Source organism: Neodiprion fabricii, chromosome 1 (genome assembly GCF_021155785.1).
Source record: "Neodiprion fabricii isolate iyNeoFabr1 chromosome 1, iyNeoFabr1.1, whole genome shotgun sequence".
NCBI lineage: Eukaryota > Metazoa > Arthropoda > Insecta > Hymenoptera > Diprionidae > Neodiprion > Neodiprion fabricii.
Window position 1 is genome coordinate 40243618 of NC_060239.1, and position 27772 is coordinate 40271389.

At 39.3% G+C, this 27772-nt stretch overlaps 1 protein-coding gene across 7 annotated transcripts; it reads left to right on the forward strand.

The window, feature by feature from the left end:
* Positions 1 to 12195: 12195 nt before the first annotated feature.
* On the forward strand, positions 12196 to 25397 carry LOC124184029 (hydrocephalus-inducing protein homolog). Of its 7 annotated transcripts, none has more exons than XM_046573349.1 (18): positions 12196 to 12398; positions 15710 to 15832; positions 15916 to 15999; positions 16155 to 16336; positions 16910 to 17154; positions 17274 to 17489; positions 17823 to 18003; positions 18227 to 18519; positions 18978 to 19187; positions 20696 to 20959; positions 21237 to 21412; positions 21487 to 21578; positions 21727 to 21909; positions 22107 to 22348; positions 22656 to 22795; positions 22989 to 24107; positions 24776 to 24966; positions 25370 to 25397. In XM_046573349.1, exons 1-16 carry the CDS (start codon positions 12265 to 12267, stop codon positions 23161 to 23163), a joined length of 2940 nt encoding a protein of 979 aa, XP_046429305.1. In that variant the 5' UTR covers positions 12196 to 12264; the 3' UTR covers positions 23164 to 24107; positions 24776 to 24966; positions 25370 to 25397. The 7 variants fall into 7 exon arrangements, with proteins under 7 accessions (XP_046429305.1, XP_046429316.1, XP_046429295.1 ...); XM_046573360.1 differs by lacking the exon at positions 25370 to 25397 and having other exon boundaries at positions 22989 to 23178; positions 23890 to 24107; positions 24776 to 25103; XM_046573339.1 differs by lacking the exon at positions 25370 to 25397 and having other exon boundaries at positions 24776 to 25103.
* Positions 25398 to 27772: the final 2375 nt, after the last annotated feature.

The following is a 27772-nucleotide window of genomic DNA, read 5'->3' on the forward strand; positions in this document are numbered from 1 at the left end:
GATATTCTAAAGTTGCAAAGTAGTGATTTTTTAACCAATGTTTCGGTACCTTAACATTATTACCTTTAATGAAGGTGTCGTTTTATACAATAAATGCAGCATTTTCAAACTTTACCAATACATAACAACCAAGTCGTTCAATCCGTATGATGACTTTAAAATACCATTAATACTTTACGTTATCTTATCTTCTTGTCTTCTTAATATATATAAATCTCGTGTCACGATGTTTGTCCTCAATGGACTCCTAAACCACTTAACCGATTATAATAAAATACGCACACCATGTGCAGTTCGATCCAACTTGAGAGATAGGATAGTTTAAATCTCAAATTATAGTCGCAATTATAATATATTGCTAATTATTTGTCTGTTATTATTTGACAGTCACAATTATCTGTTAACTCCGAATGATTCTAACAGATGTCGATACCTTTCGACTGGGTTGAGTAAGTAATCAATAGATGACGCTGCTATGGTAAATCTACGAACGTGTCATATAAGCTACATTTTAACAGCATAACTAGCAACCCATCCCGGCTTCGCACGGGCATATAATAATATAATAAAAGAAAATACACAATGTTTACAGTGAGTTTCTAAAAAAATAACATTTATATTATTACCTAATATTATTATATGCCCGTGCGAAGCCGGGATGGGCTGCTAGTTATTTATAAATTTCTATTCTAAATCACTATTTTGCAGCAATAATTTTTGTTACGAATAACGCATTACCTTAATCCGGTCTGTCGGTTAGGAAACGCGTACTTTTCAGGTCAGCGACATTTTTCTGATTAATTCGGTACGCATGCAAAGATTGGTGTAAGTCTACAATTACTCAAGCAAATGTTATAAGCGATGTATCAACCCTCTGATTAAACGAAATTTGCAGTCATCAAATTAATAATTGAACATCAGTTTTTTTTTCTCTATCGGATTGTTATAATTTCTGCGAACAGAACAAGATTTTTTATGTTTTTTTTCAAAAACAATCAAAAATGAGCGGAGAGATGACTAACTTCTTTTCGCGTATATCTCACTTTTTTACGTTGGTTTTGTTAACAAGTGTTGAAAATCCCACGTGCACAACGTATGTAATTTCCCCAGTTTTCGACTAATAGTAGAGGCGAAATCCTAGGGAAATCTTACAGAAAGTGAACCCGGTGCAGCAAGCTAAGAACTGTAATAATGTCGTTTCTATAGAAAATCCATGGTGCAATTATTATAATAATATGCCGATAGTTTTGTAACTAATTATTACAAGGTACCCAATTTTTTATGAAGCACTTATTAATTACGTCATACAAGCAGTCGAATCTTAGTGTAAATTTACTGATAATTACCGTAGTATTCAATTTAAATAATCTGTTCGTCAGAAATTCACACTACGAGTCATGAAAATGCCATGATTTTCATTATTATTACATATTGTATTATCTCTTAATTTCTACCTACTTATGTGTGTTCAAAACTGCTCGCAATTTCTGTTAGTCAGAAAATGGTGGGCAAAATGGAAGTGATTTATTGGACCGCGATTGAACTTTGTTTTGTAGGAAGAACCGATTCGCGTGAAATTTGGGTGGTTCGCTGTTCTTATCGCGAAGATGTGGCACTAAGATTTTGAGCTCAATCATACTTTCGGTTTCGAAACTGCGTTTGCTAACCCCGACGTTCGTCAAGGTAAAGCTAATTTAAAAGTTAGATTATTTCATCGTCGTGCCTTCTATAAACAAACGATAAGCTTTTCGGCTATAACTGGTTCATTGTTTTGATGGATGCCCAAGTGGTGAATATAAAAAAAAAAAAAGAAGAGAAAAATGAATTGTGTTTTATTTCTAATCCTATTTCGTGGCCTTCAATGGTGGGTTGGATTGATTGACATATTTATTGCTGGGCGATTAAACCTGGGAGGAAATGGAATTTATTAAGAATAAACTTGTATCATCGCCCGAGAAGGAACAAAGAATTGCCGACTATGTACAGATATTCACAGTCCTCCTGGATAGTGAGAATAGAAACAAGTCTGTTTCCGTAAGTTCGGCGCGGGTATGTAAAAGTACGATCGACTTGTTGAAGAACGAGATGACTTTTTCCTTTTGCAGCGCCGAATCTCACCCTCTTCTTACGTAAAGCAAATGTTATTGACAACGGAGGAGCGTACCGAGAGTTTAATAAAGCGAGAGCATGAAAAAGAATTGAATGCTGATCACTCGGATGTTCCCTTTCGTGTTATCCCCAGCATCGTTGTATTCCAACAGTTTTCTCCTGGGAGTAATTACACTGTAACTGTGACCATCAAAAACATTACCTCGGTAAGCGCTGCAGTATAGTTAAGTGTATTTTTACAACACCTGCTCTGGAAGTTGACTTTTCGAGCGCTGTATGTCATCTCCGAAATACACAATAATTGCATACTTGACTATATGTGTTTCATAAACGCACATGTTCGGTTAAGTATCAGATAACTGCACAGATTCCACCTAAACTATACTACTATTTCTATAGTAGCCACATGTTTTATGCAAAGCACCTTGAGTGAAATAATCTAGAGGACAAATAGATCGCAGAGAAATGAGGCAACATACGGGAAAACCGCAAATATACAATTAGGTGGAATTGTAAAGGGCAATAAATTTCTGGCAATCTGATGGTAAATTTTGCTTACGTTAGCGTTTTGCCGTCTGTTTTCTGTCTATCAGAATTGAAAAAAGCACATGTTGACATCTGATTTTCCGAAATTTTTCTTCATCAGAAACAAGGGCCGGTATTCAATTCGGTAGAAGTGGTTATTCAAATCTACGCGCCGTTCATTTCAATGTGTTCGCTTTGTATGCCCAAAATATTAATGTAATTCGAACGTCATGCGTAAAAGTATAAAGATATGTTAAAGGACCATCCGTTTTAACAACTAGTGATTAATTGAGCAACTTCGTTAAGTCGCTTCTTTTGCGATCAGTCTTTGTTCTGCGTATTTTCGGGTCCACATTCAAAAAGTGTCGAAATAAAAAATTTGATCCAACTTGAAATTTGTCGACCTGAAATTTTATTTTACCTCTATCGAGAATTCAGAATATCGTTACATTTAGAGGTTTCACGCTATGCTTGTTCTTCGCTATCCAATAATCATTGGCTGTGAACATTAGCCGGCATAGTTAGCTATAATTTATAAATAGTGGACCCTAAGAGGTGATCATAATCGCGAGCTAGATATGAGGTCATCATTGTATCGTTAGTAGATTACTTTGAGGTACATATATGTAACCTAATAATAGATTGCAAATTCAATTGATCGATTTTTGTTCGAATGCATTCTTACATTTCCATACGTGTATTAAGACCAACTACTACACTACCGCACAGGCGCGGGTCCAGGGGGTGAAAAAGTGATGCTAGCTAAGTATGGATGGCTCTTGTGATGTCACAGGTTTCGCAATACTTGAAGATGAATCGAATAGAGAGTCCGTGGTTCAGAGTCGAGTCTCGTGATGCAATGTACCGGAAAAAATTAGCACCAGGAATAAGTGCCGTTTACGATGTCAAATTTTATCCAGAGGAGAGACGGGATTACAAGCACCAGGCAACTTTTTCTATGGGTTCTGACGTGTTCGTGATACCCATTTTAGGTAAAAATTGATAGTAATTCTTCTGTAGTTGAGATCTCAACAATTAGATCTATTTAACCTTCTTGCAATATTATATTCTTCCACGGGTTAAAAATACGCCGTGGATATACCTGTGTAACTACAGGTTTCACCTATAATCGAGAAATTACATACGATTAACGGAAATGATGCGAATTGAATAGTTCTCTAAAATTGAATATACCTTTTTGTTAGAGTAAAAGGGGGAAAAAAAAGACTAACATCAATTAAATATTGCACTTGGTAAAATGAATCGAATGCATAAAATTGGAAAGAAATCCCACCGTCAATGTATAATAATAATAATAACGGTATAGAACTGAAATTGAGGACCTGTAATTCCATTCGTACATTTATTAATGCAGTCTTACCAATTGGCGTTATAAGAGATTAGATATTTCGCCCGTCAGCGATTATTTACGTTTTATTGGCCTTAGCAATTGGACCTCGACCATTGCTGAATTTTCCCGACGCTATCGATCTACCCAAAACGCCGGTGAAAGCCCTATCTTCGAGATCTTTACTCGTACGTAATATCAGCGACGTGCCTGCCGCCTTTTCTCTTACCACAAACAGGTACGTTATTGGTGTATGTATGGACGTGTACACCTGCGTGGATCGATTCTGATTTTGAAATGGAAGTACATAGTTTCTGGGATACTGATTTAAGATGCTATCGCAGTATGAACTATGTAGAAACCACTGAAAACAGGCGCTTTTGATTTTCACCACAACACCAACCCAAATCAATTAGTACCTACCCTAGACACTACTTCCGTTTTAGAATCAACTTTTGGAGGTGTTCATTTATACATAGCGAGGAAACATCGAACATGATAATTGTACACAGTACCCACCCTATTACCCCTCCCTCCTTCTCTTCTACCTCTCCCCCTCTCTTTTTCCCTCTTTCATTCTCTTTTAATTCTTGCTTTTCTGTTTTCTAACGTATCTTGAGTGCAGAGACTATTAATGGTGGTGAATTTAGGGTTCCCGAGGGACAGTCAAATATCATTTTTGCTTCAATTTCCAAATTTTTGAATGACATTTACAGCCCATTCACGGTTTACCCGAGAAAAGGAAATATCGTCGAAGGAGCAGCTATGCAAGTGACGGTTAATTTCTTATCCGAGAAAAGTGGCTATTTTAGAGATAGCCTAGTTGTTACATATGACACAGGTATTGGATATTGTTAAACCCACTCAGCAAATACTGCATTACATTACAGATGTCTGATATTCATTATTGCCAGTCGTATATTAAGACATAGTAATATCATAATTTATTTAACTTAACTGCAGGCTGTGCATGCCTTCTCGACCTTGGACACGCTTTGGATTCAATCAATATATGAAAGTTTGCAGCTCAGGCCAGGTTTATAATTTTTTCCAGGTGAAATCATTAGTCTTGATTTGTGCGGTACGGCTACGTCTTGCGTTATAACGCTCGAGCAACCAACGATTGTGATGAAAGAAACGTACTTCGGACTGACAACATCGACTACTTTTACTATTCGTAACAGCAGTGATTACATCTTAAACTTTCAATGGGCACAATACGCGGAACGTAGAAGAGATCAGTTGGAACGAGAAGTGTAATTATAAAACTTCACGGGGCAGCCTTGTGTACCTATCGATATGATGAAAGCAATATCTATCGCGAGCTAAAAATTTTTTTTTTACTTTTGGCACGACAATTTCGCACCCAATTATAAAATGCTACATATCAATAGTTTGCGGCTTGAAATTAACCCTCGCATGCCATACATGGGGTCTCAGAAACCCCGAAGTAGAAGCTTAAGCTCCCGTATTTTGAGAAAAAATTTTTTCTATTACCTATATCCCGAAACGATAGGTGTGGCATGCAAGCGAGAATCAGGTGGGGTCCCACAGACCCTGGTGCGGCAAGTTATATGTATATCGCGGAAACATAGATGTGGCATGCAAGTATTAATTGCGTTGTAGTATTGAATACGCGTTGAAAAGTTAGCTATGTAAATAACTATACTCCGCAGATTAGTAAAGATCAGCATCCACCGATTTCCACCGCAGGGTAATTACGTGTTATGCAGTCCTATCTAAAAGCTCGCGATCTTTTTTCGAATTCCCGATCAGGATATAAAAAGTTAGATATTGCGACCAAAAGAGAAGTGAATTAATTATCCAGGTGACGTTTCAAAGTAAAAAGAACCAGCTTCACTATGATTTTTTTTTAATGATCTACAACTTTCATAAGACGGTAAAATTGTCGCCTCGTTTTCATTCCCATTAGTCGTTTCGATTTCACCTTTTTTGGGGTAAAATGGGGGGGGCTCTAGGTTAGTTACACATTTTTTGTACCGGGAGTTGAGGATTGTTACAAGCTCTTACGAAGAGTCGGGGAAATCTAAAATCCCGCAATATTGCGTTACGTGTTATTTGAACGGCCCCTTTCCGAAGGGGGACGCACCCCGGGCACATTACCTGCAAAGACGTTGCAGATGCGTGCATGTGCTTGGGCTTTGTAGCTGTCGAATTGCCAAGTTATACCTGTAGGATATCGTTGTTTGGTATAATAGAAATTGCAAGTGGCGTTACGAGCCACGTATACCACATGCAATTACGCAACCGTAGTAATATTCAAATTGCTCTCCAACAAACCATTCAGAATCAGGATATAAATTCCGTATGGCTAGCTACGAGTTCTTATATAATAGAAAAGTGGAAGAAGTCTTGTCGTAACTCGCAACAGGGTCGAAGCTACAAAAAGCCACACCTGACTCATTTCACTAATTATGAACTATTTACGTAGAGGGATATTGAAAAAACAAAAAAATTTCACCGATAATTTCCGATAGGTATGAAAGGATATTTCGGCAGACGTTATGCACTAGTGTAACATCCAAATACACTTATTATATATATGCATTATCTTACGTTAAACCAATAGGCATCAAAGATCTTTCGAGATGTTGAAAAACATGGAGATTTCACGGAACGTCGACCTGGACCATTACAACATTTGCGATGCTCTGGTTCATGAACTGGCTTGCCAACGTGTTTACACGGACCAGTTGTCCTGTTTGACGGAGCAAACATTTTCGTTCCATCATCCTTCCTACCGTCTGATTCCGTCGGTGAGTTCGAACCTATATTTTCCCAATACTTTGGTTTCTTCAGCAACCACATACGTGGTGTTTGTTGAAATTTTATCAACAATACCCACGTTGAAACTTTTAGTTTTGAAACCTTCGCAATTTTATTCTATTGTATTTTATAAATGCCGGGATCCAAGCAATCCCAACATTAAAAATTTCTTACAAGCGAGGGAGAGCACTTTACCATATTATACACAGCAGTTGGTTCAATCGTTGATGTCGCGGCGGGAAAAAATTCTCTGCTTACGGATCGACTGACATACGTCCGTATACCAGTTTCAATGACTGACATCTCGTTTAGCGGGTCGCGATTGCACTCGATTTATCTAAACCGACTGATCTTACGACGCGGTGTAGGTATGATTTGTACATGTATGAGGGCGACAATTATTCGTTTCTTTCTCTTTCCTCGCTACCTCATTTTTCGCCGTCTCTGTTGACAAAGTTTGCGAAAGGAACAGTTCTCCCATAGATTTGTAACATTATCGAAATGTATGTTAACTGTATACTCTGTGAGTACAGATGAACGGTGTATATGTATCACTACATATAGAAGTCCATCTGCACGTTTATATTTATGCATAATATTATACCTACGCATGCCGTTCAAGGAAGGACAAATATGGCCACACAGCGGGGCGGATATTACACTCATATTTGAACCGGATGAGGTTGGTGTAATTGAAACCAGAGCATACTTGGAGATCACCGGCACTGAAGAAAGGATTTGCCTCAAGTAAATTTATCCCATATATTGAAGAAGTTTCATTAATTCTAGCATACGTGAGATTATCAATGACTACTATTGAATCGTACACTGATACTCGCATATTGATATATCACTACGACAATTAAATTTCATGCTATTCCCGGTTCAATCGTATACATACCAGGTTACGTGGAACTTGCATCGGCCCATTGGTCAGATTGAATGTGACTTGTGCCGACGTGGGACCCATATTTTTGTGCTCCAATCATCACTTCGAGGTACTATGACACGGATAATGTATACGGTTCTTGTAGAATTAGAGCAATTTCGAAATGCATATGCTTTAAAACTTTCAAACCTGCCCGGACAAGAAATCTGTTAGACTTTCAGGTGCGGCAGTAATTATGTGGACAGCGCGTTTACGGAGTACAAATTACTAGGATTGCGGTATTTAACAATTTTAAAGAACATTCGTGAATGTAACGCCAACGTACTAGTAAGTAATTCCCACGGCAATCCTTGTAATACTTACACCAAAAAAGCGTTCTCCATAGAATCAACGTTGCAGATGTAAATCCAACAGGTTTTTTTCTTATACATATAATACAGTATTGTACACTGTGCCATGCATTCGGTATGTACAGTAATATTCATCAATGTCTGCCCACTTCCGGCAAACTATACATATGACTAATGCAGCCGACGTGCGCGTCATAACTGAGCACATTGTAGCATAAAAAAAGTTGGCGGAAAATGGGCAGGCATTAATGAATATTACCGTACCTGTATACTGTGATGATTCGGTGAAGCCGAGCCCTAGCGCTGCAGACCAAAAGGACCTTAGCTCTAGCAACGGAACTTGACCCTGTACGGTTCAAACCACAGACCCTCAAGTAAAAGCCTGGTCCGATTAGGCTAGTATTTTTTAACATAATTTCAATCATAGTTGTGGGTGGGATTAAAAAACGTTTCTTGCACCTATGTATTATATATACGAATGGTATATTTATTCCTGCGATCTGGTACGCATCACTTTTCTCACTTTCGTCTTACTCGTTATAGTACAATAAAGCGAATCGAAAACTTGGAGCGGTGAGCGTTGAACCCCAGTTTCATGGTTTCCAGCGCCAAGGACCTCTTTCACGTAATCCTCGCGGCGCGGTGGGCACAGTGGCATGCTGGTGAAAATTAGTTTCGTCAGAACGTCTCGTTCAGTGATGATTCGTAATATTATTATCGTTGTGAAATAGGTGATCTGTGGGAATAAAGGCGATATTCCTGGTACGTTGGTGTACGCTCCAAGGACCCTCGATTTCGGTGGTAAGATCGAAGTGAGCCCCGCACAAGTGAAACTTGAACCTGGAGAATACAAGTCGTTTGATATTTCTTTATCGTCGAACCGTAATGGCGTTTTCCTCGAGAAGATCGAATTCGTTATTAAAGAAAGTCTCGAGGTCATTTCGTTGACTATCAAGTATGCTGAAATTTCACTGTAGTAATTAGTAATTACATTGTGTAAGGATATAACAAGCTAAAGTGAGACGGACAGAACTTTAGCCACGTCAATGTTTTCTGTGAGTTTGCCCTTCAGTTTTCATGCCGGATTTGTACCATCATAAAGAGCTATCATTAAATAGATCGTAAATTTTAAGATGGCAGCATAGATAATAATAGAAATAATTTTAGGGGAAATCTGAATCGAGTTTAGGCCAAATTTCATATTTCTGTGATGAAATCGGTTCTACTTGGGAATAAATTTATTGTCACCGTTTCGACGCTATTACAACTCGATGTTGGAACTTTGTTCTTTACGAACTATGCATGTTGACACGTACAGTTCAAACATGTCACTTTGGTTTTGTTTAGTTTGGAAACCGTGCATATTGTAAGTACGTAATATTGTATGAAAATATTTCAGAGGATCCGTGATCTGCCCCACACTGCACTTTGACAAACAGAGCCTTGATTTCGGTACGACGGCATTGGGTAAGAGGCGTGAGCTCTACATGTATATCCAGTGTACACCCGAGGAAAGTCGATTCTGACCTTCCCCCCTCGTTTTAATGACTCCGAAATAAGGTTGGCAGTGCTGGCATCCAACATATGCCAATTAATTGAATAACACACGTCGCGTAGACTCGATGCACCACTGCCATTGGTTAGAGGGTACCGAAGCCAACCTTATTTCTGACCCGTCCAAATCGAGGGAGGTCAGAATCGATTTTACACACGTATATGTATATCATACCTATATGCATGGACGGAATAGGTTGCCTAGTCGCTTGGAGTCTATTGGTACAGCATGACTTATCGTTATACATGTTAGTAATTTAGTAAAAATAGTAAAAGGCATAGTAATTTTTCAAGGTTTCGCGACGAAACGTGAAGTCTGCCTTCACAATTCCTCGCTTGTACCTGTGACCTTTTGTCTAACGACCACGCACGACGGCACACAACCATCGTTAACGTACCAAGATTTCGCTCGTAGTGCCATCAAACCGGTGCCAATCGCTAATCCCAAAGAATTTACTATAGTACCCAGTGAAGGTGTTGTTGCACCCAACAGCTTTCAGCGGATCAAGGTATGCACATCCTAGATACAAGCGCGTATCGTTAATGTTACGTGATGGCGAGGTTTATATTATGGAGTTAATTGTGAACCAGGATTCTTGCATGAACGACCTTGCACGTACACTAGATCCTGCAGCGGATTGACCCTGGCAATACATGCAAGTCTCCCGCTCTCCAGTCAACTCCAACTTTCAGATATAACATTCGTTACACCGTGGTCTATGCCAATGTATACATCTAGGCAAATAAAAGCAAATATTATTTGTATCTTTTGCAGATATCGTATACGCCAAATATAGTTAGATCTGGTCAGACGGCTGTCAGGGCAGATATGTGGGATTCCGATTCAGTGCCCGTCACGCTGCCCATAATTTTCAGCAGCAAAGTAGCTTCACTGACTGTAAAACCCAGTGAAATACACTTCAGGTTCTGTTTCGTCAATTTTCCGTACACCAGATTCATAACCGTTGAGAATAATTCTGATGTCGAGGCATACTTTTACTTACCCCCACAGCCGGTAAGAAGCCTGCCATTTCCTCTTTAGCCCATTATCCAAATTGGGGGGAAATTTAGGCGAACAATGCATCAATTGCACGGGCACCAGGAATTCTCAATGATTCAAATCATGACTATAACCGACTCATACAACTCGTTATAGTTCAGCTGCAATTTAAACCGATTGTTGTGGAGTCAATGGCTCAGATACCTTTCACGACTCATTAAAATATGTCCACGCTGCTAAGTTTTGGTAAATCTGTGTGGTGTTTCCTACACTGTTTGCTGACTTGTTTAACGCGTTCGTAACATAGATCGGACCCGTAGGCATTCAACGCCGATATTTTCCTCGACCACTCATATTTGCTCGCCGATCAAAAACTCCTGCTCTGGACCCACAAAAATTTAACAACTCTCGAATAGGATTGGCAAAATTGAAAGTTCATCACCAAACTCGATCACGTAAAACTGTTTGAAAATCGTTGAAAAGACTGGGAGTCATCTAAAGACATGCGTGAGGAATCGGTGATTGTTTTCTGCTTCTGCAGGGTAGCTGAGTCGGTCTAACGTTTTTCGAATCCGCATAATGTAGCGATTTCAACTTCATCAGCCTCATTTGTGAATTGTACAATTTGCAAATGTCATATTCCAATGTGTATGTATACGCACAAGGCAATACAGTTCGCAATGCAAGTAGAGGAGAGGCGGGAAAAATGGGCCCCTTGAGGGCGGAATAACGTTAAGACTAATTTCGACCACGCCATTTTTTAATTTTTGACCTAAAAATACATTTTAAGCGTTATCGACAATTCACCCGTTAGGGCCAATTCTGCCCGGCTCTCCCCTATGTAATTATATATTATGTGGGTAAACTAGAGGGTGTTCGTCGGTTTCGGTTTCACTCTCCGAATTCTCAGATACATACCTATAAAATCCGTCAGTGACCCCATCTACACTGCACTCGAAAAACTATGATACTAAACGTACACCACTGATTCAATACACATTCGATCTGCGCGTAGGTATGACAGCTATGTATAAAAAGAATTTCTTCATGCCATTGAAGAGAATAACGTTTTCCACCAGGTAACGACAAGCTCGACGATAATGTACTCTTTGTCAGCGTACCAGGGACATTTGAAACCACATGAATGGACATCCATATCTGTGAAGATTATCACAACTGCCTTGGGTAGACAGAAACTGCAATTGAGGTAATTCATGTTTGAAATACTTATATGGAATCGTAACTGCACAGCTGCCCGGGTATGGTCGGTCGTTCCTCATATACCGGTAATTGAGGACTCTCCGACCCCGATTGAAATTACATGTAGATTCGCGTAGCAAAAACAAAAAGCCGTATTAAAACGTACAGGAGAATAACAAATTTCTGGTAATTTCTGTCCGCGCACTGCTCTCGTGCACGGAAACAAGGGTCAGGTAGTAAGCGAATGGCAATTGAACTGCTGATTTGTAGCCTGGTAGAGAGTTGTATAATTTAATATGCAGGTTTCAACGTTAGCTAAGATCCGGTCATCTTATTCTCCGTCAAAGATTATTCATGAGGTGTAAGGAATGATTGCTTTTACGGTTGAATACGCTCATCTGTATTATCGTTTGTAAAGTTTACACACACGTGACTGTATGCATTTTCAGTCTACTTGCCTTCGGCGATAGAAGTCACACACAGTGTTGTTCTGTCATATGCAATGGGCAGGGCCCCGTCGTCACCGTACAACCGATGCTGGTCAATTGGGGAGAGGTCCGACTTCTTGAACCAGTTAAAAGGACAATCACTTTATTCAGCGACGCACCGATCGTCGCGCAATTCGTCGCAGCGCTTGTAAGTTGAATTTAAAATGTTTCGATAGATACATTTGGCACAACGATTTATCATTCTTGATGTCGCAGGTCATGAATGAAAACTGACAATCAATTTTCATGACGCGCCAGCCCTTTAGCCAGGCCCTTCTCAATAGTTGATAACATTTTACTGAATTGTTGTAAGCAAAATTATAGACAGGCAATTTTGATCTGAAACCAAGAGAAAGAACAACTCTCAAGTGATTTTCCGTTACACTTGACAAATCAACGCTCGTACCTGGATTCGATTCGCTTGATTATGTTTCGTTCATTGTAATTTTACTGTAAGGAAGTTGCTGAGAATTTCTTCATCAAAATCAGAAACGATTTCGATGTAACGGTTCATCCGGCAGATATGCAATCTAAAGTCCGAGGTCGAGGTGCATTATCCAGAGGAGTCAAGTTTTGTAATTTTATCAACGTCTAGCGGCCTGTCCCGGCTTCGCACGGGTGGACATAAGATATTTTTTATATTTTTACCCTTTATTTATATTTTGTTGTTGTTTTATTTTTATATTTTTTTAAACGCAGTACCACATTATCTATTTATACTTACAATCATAGAAATAATAGACAGTAAAGCGTGAATAAACAATTTATAGTTAGTTCTTAGAGGAACTTTTTAACTTGGCCAAAAAAAAATTGCAATTAAAGTAGTCAAAAAATGTTCAATGTCGGTTACGTCCGTTGCGCGAATGAGCCGCGCGGCTACCTATTTCATAGATGTGCCCGCCCCTCTGCCGCACCGCTGCAATGCCAGGCTAGCATAGAAAAGGCGCTGCCGCGCCGTGTCGTGGCTGATCTGTGACTTTTTAAATTCCTAATATCTTTTGAATGGAGTATGCGATTTGAAAAATTCAAGAAGTAAGCTACAGGTGTCGAAACGATTTTCAATACAAAATAATTTATTTGGAAAAGGATTGATAAAAAAATATGAATAACATGCACAACGCGACAGCGTTTATTTTTTCTATTTCTATGACTTATGAAATTCGTAATAACAATTCAAAAAGTAATCTTAAGTAAGAATTGAAACAGTCTTGAAAACAATATGATTTATTTGGATAAGGATTTAAACAGCAGTTATGTGAATGGTGTGGTCTAATTTTGGTCGGTATTTCTGTCAACTTTTAAAATGTAAAGAGTAATTATTGCGACATAACGATAACAGTCGGACATATGGTATCGCGAAGTTTTTTGTAGATATTCATGTGTTCTTTAATATTGTAGAACGTACTTTTGGTCTATCATCAATAGTTTCCGCAGCGCATGCGACGAAAGACGTTTTTAGTAAGGATCCCTAATCTTTTCTAGCAATAAATATAGCCTATGTCACTCAGGGTGAATGTAGATTTCCAATGGTGAAAGAATTTTTGAAATCGGCACAGTAGTTTTTGAGTTTATTCATTACAAACATACACAAATACAAAAATACAAAAATACAAATCTTTCCTCTTTATAATATTGTTATCAGTATATCAGTATAGATTTTCAAGCATTGCTCTCAGGCGTATACTATCACAGGGAAAAAGTGAAATAACACGGAAGTCAGGTTGTGTCTTTCAGATGCCTCCGCGAACTAGTTCAGACACCCAAGTGTTGGAAACGTTTTACGTCGTCCTGACTCGATTTGAAGACGTCTCGGAGATATCTGAAAAATCCCATACAAAAACATCGTATCTGCAAAGCTGATTTTTGTTCACACAGCAGTGAATGATGTTTTATGCTTAATACCAACGCTGCAAATTGCCAGTGGCTGGAGGAAAAGTAGTAACGTGCCAAACAGTTTTATACTGATTTCACGTTTCTGCGAGGGTTTTTTTTATTATTTTTTTTTACGGCTCTGTGGCTATACCTACATGGCCATATCCACCATTGGAAACAAGTCAGACTTTCGAACGAATAGTCAACAATGTTAAGAAAATGTAATAGAATGGAAAATTTTCTTAGCGAAACGACACAAAATTTCTGACCACTGTTTCTCCAATCAGATATATCTTGTAATCACAGCATTGCCTTAGCTACCAGTCTGCAGTAATACTATATGTATAATACGTGTTAATGTTGAAAATTTGTTCCTTATCTTTCGCAAAGCACAAGAAACCTTCCCCTTGGACGGTGAGTCCAGCTTCCGGTGTATTGAAGCCAAACAAGTCACTGGTATTGGAAATAACACTTTATCTCCGTGACACCGGAATGTATTCGGATAGAGTTGACATCGAAATAACGAATAGCAGAATCATTACATGTTCTCTCCATGCTGTTGGCATTGGAACCAGCATTGAATTAGATCCGAACATCGTACCAGTATTCGATATTGGTCTTCTTTTTAGGTAAATTGCTGACAATGCGAGTATCTTATAAGCAAGAATAAGTAGTGTAGAGAATGGCTATAATACACATTGAGGCACCCACGAAAATTAAATTTTTGCAATCGTACACATAAAATTAATGATATGCATGGTTGGGTGTCCATTCGGCTTGAAAAAAGAATTTCTAAATATACTCAACAAATATTATGCCACCAGAGACTTTGAATTACCAGTCTTACGCTGTAACCATTTCATTACCCTATATGCTTTGAAATTGTCGCAATTCTTTTGTATCTATTTGAGGGCCCCAGTTTGACGTCTAAGTTCGCTTTGGAGTGAAAAATAAATATCTTCAATTCTTCGCTTCAATTTGCACAGTGAATAATTTCTTTTCTTCGCTTGCAAAAAGTGACATAAAAATAACTAAACAGACCTCAATAGTACATTTTAATGTTTCGAAAAGTCCGTTGTAGCAGTTCAACATGATGGTCCAAAGTGAAAGTGAAAAACTTTTTTGTCCGCATGTTATTGAGATAGCACAACAAAGCGTCGTTTGGTTTGATTAAATGATTTAATTTCAACACTAAAAATTAACGTTCATACTAATGGCAGGCTAGGAAAAAAATGGTTAATGCTTGCATCAGTAAACTAATAAGTGCACTGCAAATAATTTGTCATGAATAGCATAAATTTACCCATGTGGGCGAGTTGAGAGAGAACGCGCTCTTGATAAATTTAGTATTTGGCACCAGAGATTATCCGCGTGTTTGCGAAAATCACGCTTAACGTCATGGCTAAAAATACTATACGAGTAGACGATTTTCCTGGAAGTACGGGTGGCAGAGAAGATCGATTTACAATGCCTTGATGTGACATTACCGGACCATTGCGTGAATGAATTCACCCTTTTTTTTATAGTGTACTGTTGGGTAGACAAAATATTTAATATAGTCTTGTTTTGTATACTATCATGTTGCAGGGGTCAGGCTATCAGTATACCGATAATGTTAGCGAATAAGGGCACGAGGCATCATCGGTTGTTGTGGAGTACTACAGAGGAATCTCAAGTTCTCCAGAAAAGTGGGAAGCACGAACAACGACAGTGAGTCCGGAAACGTTATCAATGACTTGTGATTTATATATAATAGGTAGTAATGACAACTCATGTAACATAAATTGTTCAAGTGACAAGTTCACTGTTGATCCGCACGACTTGGAATTACCGGCTGGCACTAATGCGATCGTTCATTGTAAAATACACTGGCAAACGTGAGTTCCTAATAGTAAAAGTATCATAGTCCTATTATACTCTTCTAGGTACATTAGGTTATTGTGAATAATAGGTTATTGTACTTAAGGATAATCCGATGTGTCAGTTTCGTTTGTTATCATTTGTTCGAACTGATGTATTTATTTACTTGTAGGAAAGAGCCAATCGCCGAACAGTGGTACCTTCACGGCCAGATCAAGGGATACGGGAGGAGCGAGGTTTTGGCAACAAGTCTATTTCGTGCAACGTTCATTGATCCGCATGTCATATTCAGTAAGCGCAAATTGATGTTCCGCTACGACATGAGCGCATCGGAAAATGAGATCCAAACAACAGGTGGGTTAGCTACTGCCTCTATACCATTTACGGATATAACAGCATACTTTGGGGTGTAAGGATTGCGTGAACGGTATAACCTTCGCTCTCCGCGCTGTACTTCGCGTTCTCGTTGTTGAATTGATACGAGTGTCGTGCATTGGCTTTCTTATCTTTACTCTTTCACCCTCACTTTTACCTTGCAGCTTTATGAATGCGTGTATGTAATATACGTGTTTTGGGGATCTTGAATCTATATATCCACTTTAAGGCGATAATTAATTTCGATGATTCAGCTGCTAATATAAATTCCTGTTAGCAGCTGGCCATTTCACCGATGCCAACCTGTCATGCGATGCGTAATTATCTGATGTGTTGCCGAAACGGGCAGTTCAATTTCCCTCGAAACGTCATTTTGCTACATGAAATGTACACACCTATAAACATCAAGGCACTTGTCCTAAACCTGTGTAATACCGAAAAATTATTCACCTCGCTCCTTGAATTCGTACAAGACTTTGCCTAGAATTGCCTCGTATTGATACAGTACATCATGACTGCTCATATACATAAATCCTTCTCTTCACAATTCAGATGAACTATATGTGACGAACCGATCAAAACTGGACCTGAGGGCATCGTTAAAGATCGATCCTCCATTCGAAATAGTGACGGATGACGAGGGCGATGGTCTTGCAAACACGAATATAGATCTTCGGGATGAAACCCCTAATCGCATCTGCGTGAGATTCAACACTCAAGCTATGAATCCATTGAATTTGTACTCCAGGAAATTTAACGGAATTTTGACATTCCAGTACGAGAATCACCGTGTAAAGGTTGCGTTTTTATAGTAAATTCTAAGTAGGTCCTTAGGCCGGTCCCAGACACATTGCGGGGTATCGCTTGCCCCAGTTTTTACTAGTATACTGTCATATGGACGTCCTGTTGCCAGTAGGATAAAATTAAGTGCATCGCTGAATTGAATTATCCGAACATATCCATCTTGCCAAACAATTTGGCGGTTCTCAACAGCGATGTCGGATCTACAGCGTACAAGAACCTTATCCTTGCAAATCCTGGACATCTGCCCGTTCGGTACTATTTCGAGTACCTTGCTGATGATAATATCGGTATTGAATCCAGTCACTACGATCATGCTCGATGCTTACAAGTAAGAAATCGAGTAAAATCTCACATTTTCATTCAACATAAAATTCACTTTATTGGAGTGAAACGTAGTCAAATGTATTGCACACGGTACAATAATGTAAAAATTACACAAATGTATACTCTACGCCTATATACTCGGGCTATTTCAAATTTTTTATCATTCATTTTGAGTCTCGTCGTAGAAAAGTAAGTTCCGGCCTTCCAGAGGGTCCAACCCAAAGAACAGCTCCGTGAATAAATATTTGCCATTATTACATCACTTCCATCATGCGGCGAAACACACGATGCTTGTATAGATTGTTGATCTCGCCACAATATTTCTGTTTGTTATTAGTCGAGCGAGACAACGGCAGGAAAATCGAGTTTCCGAGATTTTTCTCCATCAGAAGTACAAGAGGCGGAGCAAGAGGCGAAAGACAAAGAGGATCCCGAAAATAATTTGACCAGCTACCTATTTGAGCGATCAGTCCCGGAAATCACCAAGCTTGCGATACCTTCATCGGGATCAGTCGATGGTGATTTTTTGAAATTTCGTTACAGTACCTAAATATCACCTGATATCTCCCATATCAAGTAAACTTGTAAATGTTCAGTGCACGCACTTATCAGTTGCAGGATAATAATGTGGATCAGTGTGTCCCACCGCGGAACCCTGTTCGTGGATATTGTGAAAAGATCTCGAATTATCTGTACCCGTGAATTTTAACTGTAATTACTACTGTTATTTCGCTGCTGCAGACTTGGTTTATACGATTGGCGGTACGGCGCAAAGAGACAAAGGGGATAAAGAGAGGAGATATGCACCCGCTGTTACTTTACCGCCGGTACGCTCATTGGAACTGATTGATATCGACAACACCAAAGAAAAAGATCATGCAGAGAGATTGGCACCCGCCAAGGAAAGTGAGATTCAAGACTTGATATTCGGAATAATAGAACGTCACCTTCGCAGAGACTCGGAAATTCCAGCCCTCGAAGATGCGCAAAAAGCTACGACAGATATTTCACTGGAACGGGAGCTTATGACGGAGGTTAGTTTGATTGCTGTACCTGTCATTTGATTGATATCAATTATTCTGACAGATTTTGTCAATTCTAATAATCACGTCTAACCACTCCTGTGAGACTCATGAGAAGTTTAGTTCTCCATTAATCGTGTGAATACTTGCAATTGCTAGATGAATTCGGTATTTCACAGTTACGTTCAATTATCTCATTACATTTCATACTTGACTACGCTCGATCCCTATTATAATTATGAGCATACACAACCAGGATCATGTTACAAATTCGCGAATAATCTGTCTATACGTATGTTAAGAAATTATTCGCTCTTTGAAATGCTCTTTGGTTTGTTAAAAGAATTATGCAAGAAGCAAATGTTTTCTACCCGTTCGAAATGTCGCAAAGCACCGCTACGGACGGTACTGCATTATACTACATAGCATCAATTTCTCCTGGTTGCTGCATCGAGCGTATTTGATTTCAGATGCTCGAAGTAGTACCAAGGTGCGGTACTATTTTACCGTATTCATCACAATACGTGTATTTTGACTTTAATGCATTGTCACGTGTTGGATTCAACGCGAACGTAGCCTGTCGTCTTTTGTCCGGCCCTACGGAAGTGATAGAAGTGCAAGCATTGTGCGATGCGATTAGCTTTTCTATTGATACGAAAAAAATCGATTTTTATCACCAGGTACGCTCTCAAATTCCACAGATAAGTATACGCATAATGTTATGGTAATCCAAGTCTATGATACGCAAGTCGATCGTATCCTTTTCTGTGACTGTATGAATAATACTTACCAAGATTTTGACAAAACGACAAGGGGAAAGGATCGTTATTACTTAAATCAGTTACCGCGTGCGACTGCAGTCATCTTCTGTGTTTTAGAAAAACTCGTCATGCCATTTGAGGGGGTATTCCGTCGTGACGGCCGAAGTTTCAAACGTTGTTGAAGAATTTTTTTTGTAGCAAGAGAATGTATAAAAATTTCCATTTTCGTACACGTTGTTATTGGTATATTCAATGAAACAAAACGGTTTTTCTTCGGGACAGCTTATAACATTTTATTAATGTTTTTTATGCTCGAAATTAACATCGGAAAAAAATGAGGAGGGTTGCGGATGATTACAGCATTTGCAGTGATCCGAAAGAAAAATTCAAATGGATTTTGTAGGCTTGTTTCTCAGATCCACACTAGATTTAGACGTTTATACATACGATGTAAATATAAAATATGAAAAAATGGTGGACTGGTAAAACAAGAGTTTATAAAATCGTGATTTTTCTTTAAGAAAGTCGACAAAATAAATAAGAAATCATTAATAAAATTACGTCATTCTAGTAGCGACCATAACGGTTGGTATATAGAATAACATGTTCAAATATTAGCCCGTTCGGTTGGATAGGATTTCGTGAAAGTCAGGAACCGACCGGAAAAAATTGGGTCTCGAGAAAAACAGGTCTCAAGTTTCAGCAACAGATATTTCGTAAAAAAATTATACATACACTAATCAGCCGTGCGTGGTGCATATTGAAAAAAGAAATCATCTTAAGCTATTTTGTCTGCCCTTCGAGCGGCCCTTGCCTGTTTTGAAGCCTCAGGGAAGGCTTTAAGACTTGTTTCGGGAAGATCGCTATGCGATTGCAGATGCCGCGCGACCGACGGTGCGCTCTGTTCTACATGCCAATACTCCATGAATGTTTCTAATTTCGTTCTGAAATTTTTACAATATATTCTCAATATGCTTTAATTTCAAAATGCGAAAAAAAAAAGAAACGTAACACGCCCCTTGAACATATGTCGAAGTGGGCAAATGACTGTTCTCTCAGTTAAAATCAACGTACGCTAAATTGGTACGAAGCCTCTTTCCGAGGTTCGATCGGCAGTTTTCAAGTGATATTCACGGTGTTAGCTGTATGCCAACTGCCATTATCGATATCTATGGCTAGCATCCAAAAATAATTTGCCACATTTCTGACTCAACAACTCAACCCTGAGGAATGAGTACTGTTTCTCATGTCTATTCCAACATCGAACTTCCAAAGCCTGTGCTCAATTGACCTACTCGTATACTCGTGTTTGGCCATGGAAATGATGAATCGGTATTTCTTTGCAGAATCTTTTCTGATTAAAATATATTAAATGTATGAGCTATTATTTAATGTAAATATTATCGTCACTATTTTGTTAACTCAAGTTACCCTGGGAATCGTGCCGTGCGAGTTTGACTATTGTCAATCAGGGCGTAGTTGGATTCAATTTCGCGACGTACCTCACACCGGCTCTTTCGTCGAACGTGGAATCTCGCGAATTAGTTGAAGGAACGGAGCGAGGTGTTAACGTAGATCGTTTGAGAGTGGAGCCGAGACGCGGATCAGTGAACCCCATGTCAAGGACTTACCTGGATATTACCTATTACTCAGGAATACCCGGACGGATTCGTGAACGATTCGATTTGGAGGTACATTGTTTTATATAGTGATATATTTAGATTGTTATCTAATCAGTGCGATGCGCTAATGCACATAGGACGGGCCCAGTAGCCGTGTCCCATTTAACATACAGGGTCATACATCGGTGTTTACTCACGTAGTTGTTCTTACCTGGATCCCGTACAAGCGACTCCCTCTTGTTCAAGAGCCAGGTGTATAACGACGAATGGCCCTGTATTGTAGGTATATGACACGTACGCACCTTAGACATCCTACATTTGATCTCTAACTTTCGGCCAAGGTCAGATCGCCCACTATCCTCCAGTCTCCATTTGCATCGAAGGCTACGTATCGGCACCGCAGGTTTACTTGAGTATACCACGCGGCATGGCTTTCAATAAACTGCCGGTCAATATCTGCTATCGAGCGATTGCCTCAATCACGGTAGAGTTCTTAAACCAAGTGAAATCCACACGCCGTTCGTAAGCTACAATTGCTCAAATAGTTCGATAAGCGGGATAACCTTGAATTTCACTAAAACGCCGTCCACTTCTAGATCTCCATTGACCAGCGAGGGAGGTTTGTCAATCGAGGATCGCTCCCAGGGATATTCATTGATATCGGATAACGAGAGACAACAACTCACAGGTAAGCGGGACAAAAATTTGTTCTCCAAGTAATACTACCTGTTGAGAGTTTTCGATGATCGCAATCAGTTTTGCCATTACGGGTATGGAAAGGCATCAGCTGATAAGCTCTGATAAGTGCCTCATCTTTGGCACGTATGAATTTCCAGAAAATGGGTGGGTGATAATCACCTGCGACGAAACAGTTCCTACTGTGGTGGACGTGGAAATGGCTATTGAAAGATTGTTGTTCATCGAATACGTTCGTGACAATCCGCAATTACTAGAGAAACACGACGCGGCCATCAAGAAGAGAGACGCATTGTCACTGCTTGTTCCGGAGTACGTAATTGGTACGATACATGATTGTATAAAAGAGTATCAAACCTCGTTTCATAATTTTACCACTTTTGTCTGCTTACTGTAGATATAAAAATTTTCTTGTCGGTGACAGAGTGTATAAGAGGAATTTGAGATCTCATCACGTTTTGGTATCGAGTGCCTTATGTCCGCGAATATATGTATTAATGTACATATATATAAACCGCAGATCTGGGCTACATCGTTGTAGAGCAGACAGCTTGTTTTTCTACATTATTATTCAACTATGGACCGATACTGGCGGACATTCGTATAAGGAAACCATTGAATAAGTTTGGTATTTACGTACAATTTGACCAGGGGAAACCCTTACCGATTGGCGAATCCACTCCGCTAAACGTGACCTTTAACCCTACGAGATCCAAATATACCGAGCAAGAAACGATCATTGAACATACAATTTACCTAGAGGTACACGATGTTTTAATTTATTCAAACATTCTCCGTACTGGTCACAGGATATGATATACTTTTACTTGAAAAAACGTATCTAGGGTAGACTGTTTCAAGTTGGACGAATTTTAGAAATTTTTTTCTTTCGCTATGCCGAGGCAAGGCCAAACATTAGTTGTTACCGCAAAAAAGTCCACCGAAACTATAGGATTCTGAGCTCCAGTCTAAGAAGTGCTTCGCAGCATGTGACACTTTCCCATTCGAAGTTCTGCACGTAAATAACACAGTTATTCCAGTTTTCTTTATTAAACTTCTTTTCGACTAGGTAAGCCACGGATCCACGATACCGATTTCTATCAAGGCCACTGTTGCGTACCCTTCTCTCACTGTTCACACTAATTACCTATCATTTGGTCAAGTTGCCGTTGGGAATTGCATGCTGATCCCTGTTTTACTGCGTAACAGGTAAATAATCTTGTATACACTTACTCGTAAGCTAAGGAGTTGAGTATATCAACTTTTTGGGACTGAAAATGCATCTAAATGCACATAACTCTCACTGAGTGTTTCATTTCTTTACCGTCTCGGAAATCTCGCGAGTTCCGGATTGCCTGCAGATCGGCATTCAACAATAATAATTTCTTTTATCGGTACGCAGTGGTTGGGTACCGTGTGAATGGCAAGCGACAATTCGTTATAAGGATAGTGGTCGATGGAAGGAAGGAACGGCAGGACCTTTTTTTCTTCACTACAGTGCAGATACGTTTTTACCGGGCAGTGAAAACCTGGCAAACGTATACTTCAAGCCGAAAGAGGCTGTAAGTTTTATTTAAGAAAGGATCTTGAAGGTGAATAAGCAACAGAAAATGATCAAGATAAATTCGGTACATACAATTCACACCTCGGTAAATTTTATTCCGACTCTCTTCACTTTCGCGAGTCGGAAATTACCAGTAGCAGTGGCTCATCAAGCCGCCGTGACGTGTTACTCAATTAGCGTATATGTTAAACGCTGATGCTGTCAAATTTATTATTGACCCCATGAAATTGGGAAGGCTAGAATCGACATTACTCCGGTTTACAATAATTTACACCTATGGAAATCAATTCTGACCGCTTGAGGACCACCGGTGTGGTCTGCTACCGTCTATTTAACCTGCGTGCTAGACTACACGTGTGGGTGTATCTTAAACCGGTCAGAGGCCACCTCTGTAGCGGTACATACACATACACACTTACTCATGCCTATTGCAGGTCTTTAGCGAATTATAATTTGCAATATGTTGTGCTGAACTTTTGCGAGACATTAAGTAAAATCATACGGGTATGAATTGCTGAATGACAAAATTAAGAATGTATTTGAAAGTAAAAAAAACTCCCCCTTATCATATGAGATTACAATAAGATTCTTTCAAACTCCGTTTAAGCCCTGAGTCTATAACGCATGCTGCGGCACGCGTCACGCCAGTGACGGGCTTTTCATGTATCGTGGATCTTACGCATTTAATACTAAGGGTTTGGGTCCGCTTATTGTGATGTGGTGTATTGACTGTATTTAGAGATACTTCGAAGGGCAGTTGAGAATAAAAATTTGCAAAAATATTTCTCCTATCCTGGTGACGATGTCGGGTCAGGGTATCGAACCACAGTTACACGTCTCCGAAGTGTCGCTCGTATTCCAATCAACGATACCGTACGATCAACCTGTGGAGAAGACATTTTTGGTGAAGAACCTTTATCCGTACCCTATCACCGCATTCTGGAAGAATTTCGACACGTAAGTATATCTCTGTGGCGAACTGGGAGAACCACTCGACTCTATTTTTGTTGTTTTGGAGATGTTGCCGTTTGAATATTTCACCTAGTGCCTTTAATCGAGACTACAGAAGTGGAAATTAGTATTAGGCTAGTTTAGTAGTACTTCGTGTAACATTTTAATCATAGAAACGGATATGCTAAAAAGTTGTTCTTGTCCCCGAAAATTAGCATCGAAGTCGAGTTAAGTAGTTCTTTCGGAAAGATTAGTCAAGTCGTTTCGCGGTTCGCAATCATTTTGATGGTTTCGTGAATCCGGAATGCATTTTTCCTGTCACAAGTTAAATCCGGTACCTTTGTGTGAGAAAAAAAAATGTACGATTGTATTTGGAATGTGCACAGCTGGTGCGAGATCTCGTAAGAGCGATGACAAAAAAACTTCATAGTATTACTCTCAAGTGTTCCGTTTGATATTGTAATTTTTTTTTAAATCAACATAAGACCCTGTAATTTGTCAACGTCTGACGTCTGAATATCTGCGTGTAAAAATTTACAAAATATCACATACACTCTTATCAACCGATGAAAATATTTCACAAAGTCTGAACCAGTTCTGAGACGATGAGAGTAATTTTTATGCCGACTAGACGTTGAATACTCCGTTAGCGTTTGACTTGACCGTTTTTATAGGGAATATATCGAAGAGGAATGTATGATACGATCAATGATGCACTACTACGGCGTGCATGAAATGTTGTTCCCACTGCGTCTTACCGCAGGTCAACAATTATCATCCATCATCCGTGATTGTTATCGGTCGCTTTCCACCGAGCTGCTGACCATGTTTGGATCACATGAATCGGAGTCAACATATTGCGTTGGTAAGCTGTGGAGACGAATTCCCGAGTTAATCGATACCTTGTATTGTTAAAGTATACAAAGACATGCAATAGATGACAATAATAATGAGACAAAAGCGTGGGAGATTGCTGGTTTACATATTTATTGCCATGAAATGTTTTTAACTCTCAAAGACACGTCGTGATACTTTTTTTTAATTCGTTCAAACGGATGTCGGATCATTTATTTTACAAGTGACAATCGATGAAAAAATTCCTGTAATAAAACGAAACAACTATTGTCAACCTTACCGATTGCCGTAACAGCATGTCGATTTGTTTGTTTTCTTCTATCTACAAACAGTCATATTGACACGGCGATTGGCGTATCGTACATAATGATGTGTCCGTATAAAACTTATGGAGTAGCAATGTTTTTTTCCAGACGCAAAATTAGGCGAAAAAGAAAGAGAAGAACAAGGAGTCGTAGGTAATGATCGCCTCGAAGTGGTAAACGGAATTGACAGCGATCTTGACACCAGCCTGCATCGCGTGCGCGATAAAGGAGAAATGCCGTTATTGCAGCGACGGCAAGGATCAATGAATCCGGGGAAAGGTCGAAAAATGTTTGCTCCTGACAAGATGTTCGAAATATCTTCAGGATTTTCTCTTGACGATCTTAAACAAGCGGAAACCTTACTAGATTGTAATTTAATTTGCGATAGCTCGCTTCTCTGTGAGCATATACCGTCGCAATTGACAAATTAGCGACATAATATCTATATGGGGCAGAATTCCCGAAAGCTTGCCGAAACCTCAAAAAATTTAAATTTGATTTCGCGAACTTTCACTCGTGGGTTCAGTATGACGGGGATGATTGATGCATTCGATTGTAAAAGGAGAAGGCCGCGCTCTGAATATCTGCGTTGTTTTTTTTTTTTTTTCACGAAAGTATTACGTTTATATATACTATAATACAGTACCTGGTTATTTCGCGCATCAAATGAGGTGTTCGCAGTTTCATGCATAGCTTAGAGGTGACAGAGAAAACTTAAACTCGTTGAAACTATTGACGAATTGGCTGGGAGGGCGACGAGCACCCATGGCCACGTAATTCTTTTAATTCCTCAAAATTGTTGGACAAATACGGCTCAAGCATTCTGCGCATTCGTATGCATGCCGTGATAGACTATTCATTTGAAATACGTATTATTTCTTTTATGAACCTGTATTGCAGTTTATACTCTTTTTCCAATATTTTAAGGTTATTCACATCAAATGTATATACTTAACACTATTATTATACGTATGCATTTGTGGGCACACATCATTTTGCGACAGGTGAGGCGAGGGTTGATAGACATACAGTTATTTGTGGCTAAAAGATTCCAAGTGCCTGTAATTATTTTTAATGCGATTTTTTTTTTCACATAATCCCAATGGTTTTGCCTTGCAGCGATCGGGCACTTGCCACCCGGCGGTATCACGGTGTGAATACGTCCCGTATATATTATTGCATTTACCATGAATAATAACGCGAAGTTATATCGCAGATTGTATCGATGAGTCCCAAGAAAGAGGGATTTCCCCGAAAATCATTAGAGATCCAATTGTAGAAGTTTCGAAAGAAGCCGACATCACACCGCCGTTGGCAAACGAGACGCCGCTGTCAAGGCCTTGTATCATTTTCCACGGTGCTCCTTTTACAGGTATCATACATATTATAGTAAAGTATAATTATATGCATTATGTGAACCAGTAAAACAATAGAAGCTTCGGTGTCCAACTGCTTGATAAGCCTCCGCGAAGTGAAATATGACTACAAGTAATGCAGGTCTTAAATAATGGTAATACATTGTATGCGATGTTGTACCTATGTTCATGGACCCCTTAAAAAGTGTCGAGCCCTATCTGTGTCGGGAACATTGATATGACGATTTGATGTCATTCGAATCGACGCCCACTATATCTATTTTTGCAAAATGTTGTACACCTACGTACCTATACACAGGTATAATCCACCGTAAGGCACTGTCGATTTTTGCGATCCTATTCGCTTACTCGTCGTTTGTTTATCTTCTGAATAACGAGCTTCTTGTGCTGCTTTCCGAAACTATTTGCCATTCAGTAACTGACAATTTTTCGATGTTTTTATGACGCCCATTGTCGCAATTTCTCTGAAAATTAAGATCGATAATTGCAGAATCTTAAAGATGAGACCCATGGTAGGCGTATGTATCGCTAGGAGTAGAGGGCAACTATTTCAAATAACTTTCGAACTGTTATCACGCAGCCCATTACCTATAAATTCACTTGGGATTTTAGTTTCAAGTACGCAACAATTGCAGTTATAGAACTGTGTTTTTTCAACACATCCATGCAATGCTATATGCATTTTATCTGGTTAACATTGCCGTATACATGGTAGTTGCCTGGAAGGGATAATAAATAGACGTACGTTATTATCCTTTCAGAATATCAACGAGTCGCATGTCAAGTTGCAAAAAGCATCGGCATCTCACTCCTCAATATAAATAATGCACTTGTGGAAATAATCGCTTACGGGAAAAGTGACTGTTGTTACAAATTACGAGAGATCGTAGACGGAAGCTATGAAAAATTACTCAAGGCTTGGGAATCTTGTCGGTTAGTAGAGATATAGGATTAAATTGAATATGTGCACCATAGTTAGATGCTATGATGGAGCATTTGAACTCCTAGACCACGGTGGCTCTGCTCCAAAAGAGAATTCGAGAGTGGGAGAGAGAGAAAGAGAGCTAGTTCTTTATTTTGCACATCAGAGCCATTGTAGGGAAGCCTTTTTTTTTAGAAATTTTCCCATCCAACA

Bases quoted from the DNA above. Each gene is read 5' to 3' on its own strand.
- LOC124184029 (XM_046573349.1), top strand. From the start codon at position 12,265: ATGGGCAGGGCCCCGTCGTCACCGTACAACCGATGCTGGTCAATTGGG. The intron at 18,004-18,226 runs GTGATTTTTTGA...TCGCTGCTGCAG, and splicing joins TTCATCGGGATCAGTCGATG to ACTTGGTTTATACGATTGGC. The intron at 19,188-20,695 runs GTACGCTCTCAA...TGTTAACTCAAG, and splicing joins AAATCGATTTTTATCACCAG to TTACCCTGGGAATCGTGCCG.